Raw genomic sequence first — 10,644 nt, forward strand, 5'->3', positions numbered from 1 at the left:
CTAAATTGGGGAGGCTTTTAAATCGTCAAGGTAAGAGGATTTTAAGTCATGGTATCCATAAACTTCAATCGGTTCGGAACCTTTGAATGAATGAGAATGTCAACAAATACGGCTTCACGTAGAAATCACTGACTGCGCCCAGAGACGAGTGCTTAGGCGAAAAATAGTTCCAAGTATATTTGCTTAGAAAACGTAATTGTCGAATTCAATAATTTTTTATTTCTCCACGTGGTAAATACACAGGTCACAACATGTTTACAGGAACGTTTTGGAGTTGTATTTGGAGTGTATTTCGTGACTGTAGGGAACGTCAGGCTCTAACTCTGCCCCACTTCCAGTGATGAAGCTAAGCTATGCTAACGGAGCGACTGTTCCCTAAGCCTAATGTATGCACAGAGACAAAAAAGGTATGCATCTTCTTGTCTAACTCCAGGGAAGATGTTAAATAAGCAAATTTCCCAAAATGTTGGAGTTTTCCTTTAATGACTAAGGAAAATGTTGGGTCCCGAGGCTAAAGTTGAGAACCACTGATCTATAGCATCCATTTACAAGATCAGAGCGACCTGACAAACTGATGCAACAGCAAAGTAACAGTGTTTATTATTTTGCATGCACAGAAGCTTTTCCACTACATGACTAACTCTTGCCAACGCTGTTCCGATGACCAATTTGATCTTGTGATTTTTAGCGGGAATGTGATGCTGACCAAGAGGAAAGGCAGCAAACATGTTCAACACGGGCCAATGGTTCTCTTGGGTTTTCCACTCATAAATAAGTCATCATAATAATGTAATCATAGTAATCATTACTATCTAGGGCTGACCTTCGATTTATTTTTTTGGAATTCGAAGCTTCGGGGCCGAGATTCGATTTTAATTCGAAGCTTCGAGATTAAAAAAATATATATATATAATTTACATATTATTATTTTTTTTTATGTTGTGGGACTTGTACAGCACTTTGTTCAACTTTGTCAGTGCTGTAAAGTTTGAATGATCGGTATCGGTTTTCAAAAAAAATTAATATATTATTTACATTTATTTAACCTTTATTTACCCAGGCAAGCAAGTAAGAACAAATTCTTATTTTATTTATTGTCAAAAGTATGCATAATGTTGTGTTAATTCCCCGATAAGAGATATGTAATGTTAACACTTTGGCTGCCTAAGGTTAAATTCATGATATACCATAGATTGCCAGCGCTATTTGTCTATGGAGAAAGTCCCCTTCTTTGCAGGGCTATAACTTTTTAAATTCTATTGCTACATTGCCATTATTAGGGCCCATTCAAAGTCCTATATGTATTGTTCATTGTGTAGCAACGTTAAACTTTTTCATTCACATATTCATAGTAAAATATGGTCTAAAGTATAAGTATGTTTTTATCGTTTTCTGCAGCTTTCTCCAGAACTTGATTTATAGCTCCAAATGCATTATATTGATGATGAAATACAGTTTGATAGCAATCGATGCGAGATAAAAGATTTCAACTGGACGTGGTTCTAGAAGTTACTACACGTCATCTGATGTTGACCGGATGGGCGAGGGGGCGTTTATAATTCCGTGGGCAGCGTTATACCAATCATCTAATGTGGGTCAAATGTTGATAATATCAGTTATTATCGAAGACGGTAACGTTACACGCTGAAACTCACCCCAGTATCCGCGCGCCGTTGGGCGATCATCGTCGAGTAGAAATTTTATCATTATGGGATATATTATTACCCGGTCCATCGCCAGCTTGTATAATGGTATATACGTCCAAATCATGTTGTTTATCGAGTTATTGGCAATCGATCGCTATGTAGAGTGACGAGCTACAGTGCCGGAAGCTATCCCGAGTGGCCGGAAGCAATACGGACATTTAGCAAAACCTCTACAGCGCTTCCTGTTAAGCAGTTGCGCGATCGGCCACCAGATGGCGCTCCTGAACCGCCAGAGAGCTCAGTGGGTCCTGCTGGTGGTTCTCAGGCCAGCGGAGGCAGATTATGGATCCGATCGCAGATTTTTGAAATATTGATATAAGGACGCTGTACAGCGTCCCCCGGCAACTTTAGCATCGCCAGCAAAGACGTCTAAAGACGTGTCCCGGCAGTCAAAGTGTTAATTACCTGAACGAATTTTGAGGGGGGGGAACCCTGCATATATCGGTATCGGTTGATATCGGTATCGGAAATTAAAAGTTGGACAATATCGGTATATCGGTAAAGAAAAAGCCAATATGGAGCATCCCTAGATGTGCCAGACGGCGTGTGGGCGGCCCACCTGCTGGAGCACGGCGGCTTGTTGCTGCAGAGCGGCGCTCTGCTGGGAGAGCTGGTAGTTTGCAGCAGACTGTGTGTTGAGAGAGGCGGCGGCCATGGCTGACTGCTGGGAGTACATGGAGGGGGAGGCCCCCAGCAGGGAGGGCTGCTGCACGCCAAGCGCTGTGGGGGGGGGGAGAGAGAGAGGAACCATTAACATGGAGGGGGAGGGGGGGGAGAGAGAGAGGAACCATTAACATGGAGGGGGAGGGGGGGGGGAGAGAGGAACCATTAACATGGAGGGGGAGGGGGGGGGGGGGGGGAGAGGAACCATTAACATGGAGGGGGAGGCCCCCAGCAGGGAGGGCTGCTGCACGCCAAGCGCTGTGGGGGGGGGGGGAGAGAGAGGAACCATTAACATGGAGGGGGAGGCCCCCAGCAGGGAGGGCTGCTGCACGCCAAGCGCTGTGGGGGGGGGGGAGAGAGAGGAACCATTAACATGGAGGGGGAGGGGGGGGGGGGGGAGAGGAACCATTAACATGGAGGGGGAGGGGGGGGAGAGAGAGAGGAACCATTAACATGGAGGGGGAGGGGGGGGGGAGAGAGGAACCATTAACATGGAGGGGGAGGGGGGGGGGGGGGAGAGGAACCATTAACAGGGAGGGGGGGGGAGAGAGGAACCATTAACATGGAGGGGGAGGGGGGGGGGGAGAGAGGAACCATTAACATGGAGGGGGAGGGGGGGGGGGGGGAGAGGAACCATTAACAGGGAGGGGGGGGGGGGAGAGAGGAACCATTAACATGGAGGGGGAGGGGGGGGGGAGAGAGGAACCATTAACATGGAGGGGGAGGGGGGGGGGGAGAGAGAGGAACCATTAACATGGAGGGGGAGGGGGGGGGGAGAGGAACCATTAACATGGAGGGGGAGGGGGGGGGGGAGAGAGAGGAACCATTAACATGGAGGGGGAGGGGGGGGGGGGAGGAACCATTAACATGGAGGGGGAGGGGGGGGGGGGAGGAACCATTAACATGGAGGGGGAGGCCCCCAGCAGGGAGGGGGGGGGGGAAGAGAGAGGAACCATTAACACTTTCCGTGCCACGGGTCCGATGCCACCACCCACTTCAATGACAGAGCGCTCATATTTGCGAACGTGTAAACTATATCTTAAATGATGGCTATGTGTCTAATCTGGCCGTCGCTTATTATCAATGACTTGTTTGCAGTCAACATTGTCGAAACGGATTTTTTTTATAAAAGTATGCTAAAATTGCATATGAGAGTATTATATAGTAATAATAACACATGGCGAGCCGATATACTAAAAAGCTATCATTTTTGGCTGGTAAAAAATCTGCCTGGCTGGTAGTTTTTTAAATCTACCAGCCACCTTGGTTAATAAGCCAAAAAGTAAATTTTGTTCCCTGAGGGGGAGGAACCATTAACCCAGGGTTCCCACAGACATTGCAAAATTGAATTCAAGGACTCAAGTACTTTTCTAAGCACTATTTTTCATTTTAAAAGGGGCATTTAAAAAGGATACAATTCACTGTTTTGTGAAATTGGATCCAATATTTATGGCTTAAAAAAACAATTTCCGACAATTAGTACAAAAAAAAATCATTTCTTGATTCAGAACAATTTTATCATGGATGAAGAACACTTTCAATGTGAATGGTTGATTTGAATTTCAAGGACTTTTTAAGCCTGATCTGCCCGGTACCCGTATATGGTACGCCACGCCTGTGCTTTGCACTCGGCCAACCGGCTCCGGGCTGCATTTTTCGTGGATCAACCAATACAATGTTTGAAAGTTGAATTTGCCGTTTTTCGATCACCACCACACCTGTTGCGTGCTTCGGGTCTCGAGTTACAAGACGAAATATCTGGCAAGCGTCATTTGACGAGCCGTTCCGACGAGTGACCACGTCCGGTTGTGAGCGGTTCTGAACTGACCGGTCACAGCTGATGGCGAAAATGATTGACCACCGACCGTTGTAGCCAAGGAGCGTCTGCTCTTAAAGCGATCCCGGACGAGCGCTGATTGCAACGAGAAGGGGGCAGAAGAAGAGAACAAGCTCTTTGTTTTGACTCGCGCGAAGTGGACGGCCATTTTGGATAATCACGCTGAATTATTGCGGTACCGTGGGATTTTAATAACCTTTGGACCTGGACTACATAAGAGTAACCCTAACCCTAACCCTAACCTTTGGACCTGTACTACATAAGAGTAACCCTAACCCTAACCTTTGGACCTGGACTACATAAGAGTAACCAGGGGAGGAAACTAACTTTTTGGCTTACCAGCCAACTGGCGAGTATCTGTTTTTTTTACCAGCCAAACAGATTTTTTACCAGACAAAAAAAATCGCTAATTGTGATAATTACTTCTTTGTATGTCAAGCCGTGTCAATGTTGTGTATGCATCTGGGTAGGCACACTGTGCCTTTAAGACAGCACGGTGGTCTTACGACAGTGCTGTGAAGTACCGTCAAGTGTTGTGGTAACGTCAGTTGGGTTGGTGTGCTGTTGTGCACAGTGCACTGGTTGAGCTTAGCTAGCCCCTTTCGTGACTGCAATGTGCAAGCCAGGGGCTTTTGAGCATGAAATAAAATGTCTAACCTTACGTCGTAGTCCGGTGCTTTTTTGGAAACATTATAGTCATAACAGATACACCTAGCTGGCTGCTTTGAGCACACGGGGCTAACGTTAGCTAGCAAGCAGCTATAGCTAAAACGCTAACTAGAAGCTAACCACTGTATACAGTTCCAGTAGACTAACATTACACCTCTGTGATTTAAATGTGTCCTTAGTAACTTATACTTGAGGGTTGTACTAGGGTTGGATGCAGTTCCCCGTTGGTCAGTCTGTCTGTTTTCCATCTTCTGCTGTGTTTAACGTTATCTGTTTGCGAGTGCTCCTGATGGCTAGCCTAGTACCGCGGGACTTTTATTATTATATGTCCGCGGGTTGGCCAGTACTGCGCAAACGTTTATTAAACATTATATGTCCGCGGGTGGTCTTGTGCAGTGCTCTCGTGGCACTGTCAACTAAAGCGAACACTCAGAAGACGCGCACCGTTTGCCAGTGCAGTGATTGCAGAATGTTTTATTTTTTTGTATACTCGCCAGCAGGGGAGGAAACTAACTTTTTGGCTTACCAGCCAACTGGCGGGTATCTGATTTTTTTTACCAGCCAAACGTAAAAAATACCAGCATTTGGCCAGTAAAGTGGCCTAATTTCCTCCCCTGAGAGTAACCCTAACCCTAACCTTTGGACCTGGACTACATAAGAGTAACCCTAACCCTAACCTTTGGACCTGGACTACATAAGACCTCAGGCTATGGAACCGTTGTTCTCCAGCTCCTACCTCTCAGCTGGAACACAAATACAGGCCTCTGGCAACAGGTCAACACAAAAGTAAGGAGAGATATTTTATTTCAGTGTTCAAACCTCTTGTTTCTCTAATACATTAGCACTCAAAAGTGACTTTATTGTGCAAGAAACTTCAGAATGTTACCTTTCAAACGAGACCAGACGCATGCATGTGCTTATAAGTATAACGTATAATAAATTGAAAATTACTTTGGGTATGAAATCGCCTGGCGTTTTATGCTAAATGTGGGATAATAAGAAGAATTGATCTCAAGAAGGTGCTGAATGAGCTCAGTGGCAATGTTTCACGTCCGGTCAATGTTAGCCTGTTGTTATTCAGTCAAAGATGAATAATAATAATAATAATTTATATTCTCCTTTGGTTCCTTACAATTTACTCAAGCATAGTAACGGACACAATATTGTCTGACACTGGGAATACATTCCCTGGGGTCCATAGATGTCCCTAGATACCAAGAACATGCCAATGGATCTTGTAGAAGTGGAGCAATCTTCCATTTACTTAGGTATGTATTTTTAGGTGAATTTACTGAAAATATGGCTAGGGCTTAAGAGGTTAAGAATCAAATATTCACCAAGGCCAATGGTGTAAAAAATATGTATGCAGGTATTGGAAAGCCGGGGGTTACAAATATGTAAATAGTTGAACATGAGATGTGAATAAATATGTTCATATTTCCTCTATTGGAATTGGGCTACGTGAGACCATTTTATTTCAGCTCAGAGTAATGTACCATTTCATACCTAGAGATGACAACATAGAACCTTGCAGTCTTTTGCTTAGATTAACATTGTAAATGTACAGGCCCATACTTGTAGGCTGACATTTTCCAATCTCAACTAATGGTTGCGAAAACGCATTCTTCTGTTTTAGAGGTCACGCCTCAAAGATTGAGAACCACTGGTTGAGAAGTATGGTTCACGTTAGTCGCAGTTGCATTGGTTCAAGTGGTGCAAAAAACACGTTTCGCAACTATGCCACATCAATGTGGAACGCCCTACCCACAGCCGTAAAAAAAATGTGAATCCCTACCCACCTTCAAAACTGCCCTCAAAGAACACCTACGGGAGACTGCAAATCTAAACTGGCCCCGGTAAATGTCTGAACCCCCCTCCCACCCACCCCCTCGTATGTATATATATATTGACTGTTAGAATCTGTTCAACAGTACTGTATATTTGCATATCTTGTATGTCACAGTACTGTATATCTGTATAGGGCTGGGCGATAAAACGATAACGATAACTATCGCGATAAATTATTTCCTCGAAATAAACATGAAACGTGGTCGCAAAGTTTCGATATATCGATTTTCCAAGCTTGGCTCCGTTCAGCCTCGGCTCAGCTCACTCACTAACAACAACCAACGTTACGTGATGACGTGTTTACGCACAACAGCTAACAACCAATCAGTGAAGGAGATGGCCGAGAGCGAAGTATACCCGGAAGGAGGTAGGACTCACTCACTCAACAACAAGGCTTGCTAGGCTAATTAGCTTGCACGCCGATGTTTTATATATTTACGTGCCGAGTATGTGTGTGACGTGAATTCTGAGGCCACGTTTATAGTAGTGGGGATATACAGTGGACGTCGTTTCAATATATTGTGGCGGAAGAGAGTATTTTAGTGTAATATTTAGCACATTGTCATGGAATACAGCGCTTAGATACTACAGGCTTGCTAGGCTAATTAGCTTGCACGGCGACGTTTTATATATTTACGTGCCGAGTATGTGTGTGTTTTGAATTCTGAGGCCACGTTTATAGTAGTGTGGGGTATACAGTTTGTTTCAATATATTGTGGCGGAAGAGAGTATTTTAGTGTCATATTTATTGTCATGAGATACTCCGCTTGCTTAACGTGTAACGTGCGCAGACTGATGACGACATCAACTCGACTTGAGACATTCGCAGCAGCATAAGAAGTTAATTAAACTTGACGGACATTATATCGACGATAATTATCGATATCGAATTATATGAAAATAATTTTATAATTTTATCGCAATAACGTTTTTGGTCATATCGCCCAGCCCTATATCTGTATATCATAAATGTCATGATTAGTTTAGATTAGATTTTTACATCCGTTTATCTGTATGTCATGTATGTCATACCGGTATGTTATGATGAATTGAAAATGGGGGACCCTGATGAAAGTCTTTCTCTGGTCTGCATCCCCTTAACACTTTGATTGCCCAACCCGAGTTTTCTCGGGTTTACCCCCCGCGGGCTGAATGCCCACTCACGAGAATTCTCGTATTTTCTCTTTTTTTTTTATTAGCGATCTGAAATTATATTTCATCAACCGAGTCTACCGTTGGAAATTCAGCCACTCCAGGCGCTCAGAGATGTGAAAAAAGCGCCCCCTATAGTCTCCCAGATGGTAATTCACCCTTTTGGATTGGACTCAATGAAAATGAATGAGAAAAAAAATCCCGGACTCCACATTTTACTTCTCACTCACAAAGCCGGCGTCGATCAGCTCCACTCTGGAGCCTCAGAGCAGCGGGGATTATGTGTTTTTACAGTATACACAGTGGATCAATAAAAGGATCGATTTTTTCAAATGGCGATCAGGAATTGGAATAATCCATTTGGATACCATCTGATCTCAGGTAAGGAATCTACGTTACCAGTCTTAGGATAATCAGACTCGTTTTCACGGAGATATAAGCTTTTATGTGATATGGCTGATTGACTGTGCGAGCGGTCAGGAAATAGGAGAATCGATTTTCAGCTCGCGGCCAGAGCGTGCAATGCATGCGTACACATACACATATACTATCGATAATCTAGCGTTTATTTGAAAAGATTCATAAATAGGCCGAAAAATGACAACGTTCTAGAATATTCCAGTAAAGGGCGATTATCATGGAATGTCTTATTTTTTAAACGAGTGCTTTTCAAAATGCTAGAAAACGGAAATGAAGCGATAAAAAAACAATCCGCTACGACAATGTTGACTGGAAAATGAGTCTTTGATAAGCGACGGGCAGATTAGACACATAGCCATAACTTAAAACATAGATTAGGCGATATTAACATTACCATTGAAGTGGTGCTGGGCATTCAAGGAGGTAAAAAGGAATTAAGCTTGGGCTATGAAAGTGTTAACAATTGTGTGTATTGAGCCGTACTGTACTGTACACATTCTGCAATCTGTTAATTAAAGTTCTCAATCAATCAATGCATATTGAATGGAGCAATCTGCAATCTGCAATGTGCACGCCCCTTCTGCACGTTCACTCCCGTAGAACCAGTCCAAGTATTGGACAACATGGTGCTGAAAAGTCACAATAAATAAACAGATACTTACAGTGTAGACTGTTTAGGTCGAGAGACTGCCCCGAGTGGCCGGGCTGGGACACCGCAGAGGTGGCGAACTGCGTCGCCCACGGTGGGTTCTTCTGTCCTCCGAACTGGGCCATGACCCACTCACTCACTCACCCGCGGGTTCGAGTCCGAGTCTTCTTCACGCAGGTCGAGGGTTGTTGTTGTCACTTGTTGTCAAAACAATGGAAAGCGTCCGGTTTAGCATCTGCTGACACATCAACCTTGAGTACTGATGCGGACTATAAATGTCATGATGAATTGAAAATAGGGGACCCTGATGTAAACAAGACGAAAGTCTTTCTCTGGTCTGCATCCCCTCTTAACCCTTTCACTGCCACACGACAGCCGGTTAACCCTTTCACACTGTGACAATACAGAAGGTTAGCCCTTTGCTTTACTATCACACAACCGACGGCGATGCTCCATCATTAGCATCATTGCCAGGTAAAGGGTTAACCTTCTGTCGTGTGGCAGTGAAAGGGTTAATAAAGTTTTCAATCAATCAAGCAATGCATTCTTCCACCATGTTGTGTTAGGAGGTGGCAGCACTGACCGGGGTCTAACTCAGTCCTGACCACTCAATATAGTTAATAATACATCCTAACTAACATTAGATGCATTCATTCATACCATAGAATCCCACTGTAATTTCATGTTATGGCCCCACATCACGTCCCTTATTGTTAAGATGAAAATGAGGTTGTTCAATCATATTAAATATACTAAATGTGAAACCCATATAGATAATAATGTGTTCCGACAATAATAGAACAATATTAGAATGTAACTTCTGAAAAAAGGTTTAGTATATGTATTATTGTTTAGTATGTTTATAGTAGAGTCGCCTCCGACTCGTGGTGTCGGCTTGAGGCCTGCTAGCTTCATGCTAACTCAGCTAGCTTCGTGCTAACTCAGCTAGCTTCGTGCTAACTCAGCTAGCTTCATACTAACTCAGCTAGCTTCATGCTAACTCAGCTAGCTTCATGCTAACCTTCTTGCCGACTAGCTACTGCTTTGGTCGCGTTTGCGCAACAGGCATTTAGTTGCACCAAACTAGTACTTCTGCTAAGTAGCACCACTATGTGAAATACACGTACAGTAATAATATTAAACGCCGTTTTGTTATGAACGTCCTCCTCGCTGCTGCTGCTGCTGCTTACCTCACTGTGTCCTCTGCTGCACCGGCCGAGATGCACGTGGACTGCGCATGCGCGAAGTGGAACCTCTATTGATTGATTGATTGATTGAAAACTTTATTAACAGATTGCAGAATGGGTACAGTACAGTACAGCTCAATACATACAATTGTTAAGGGGATGCAGACCAGAGAAAGACTTTCGTCTGGTTTACATCAGGGTCCCCCATTTTCAATTCATCGTAACAATGACATACATGACATACAGATAGACAGTACTGCTACATCTATACATTTATGACATACCAGATTTGCAAATACAGTACTGTTTGTGATACAAAAAGAGTCCAGAAAAAAAAGTATATACATTTGACATAGAAACTGTACATTGGAGGAGGTAGGTGGGTGGGGGGGGTGGGGGGGACTGTACATTGGAGGTGGTTGGGTGGGGGGGGGGGGGGGGGGGGGGGGACACTGTACAACTGTACAAACAAAACTGTACATTGGAATATTGACAAGACCATACTTGGTAATT

The 10,644-nt window shown here is 44.0% G+C and overlaps 1 protein-coding gene across 1 annotated transcript in view; it reads right to left on the reverse strand.

Annotated features, from left to right (window-relative positions):
• The window catches only part of ccar1 (cell division cycle and apoptosis regulator 1), a gene marked incomplete at its 3' end in the record, with an annotated part of 88,471 nt that extends 78,300 nt beyond the window's left edge, over positions 1 to 10,171 (reverse strand). The window contains exons 1-3 of the mRNA XM_084308491.1: positions 10,135 to 10,171; positions 8,958 to 9,141; positions 2,266 to 2,426 (exon numbers count right to left, since the gene is read on the reverse strand). Of these exons, the coding sequence (XP_084164617.1) occupies positions 2,266 to 2,426; positions 8,958 to 9,069 (273 nt within the window). The 5' untranslated portion in view covers positions 9,070 to 9,141; positions 10,135 to 10,171. The remainder of the gene's footprint in view (positions 1 to 2,265; positions 2,427 to 8,957; positions 9,142 to 10,134) is intronic.
• Between the last annotated feature and the right edge of the window lie 473 nt (positions 10,172 to 10,644).

This window comes from Notolepis coatsorum (genome assembly GCF_963971535.1).
Source record: "Notolepis coatsorum genome assembly, chromosome: 1".
NCBI lineage: Eukaryota > Metazoa > Chordata > Actinopteri > Aulopiformes > Paralepididae > Notolepis > Notolepis coatsorum.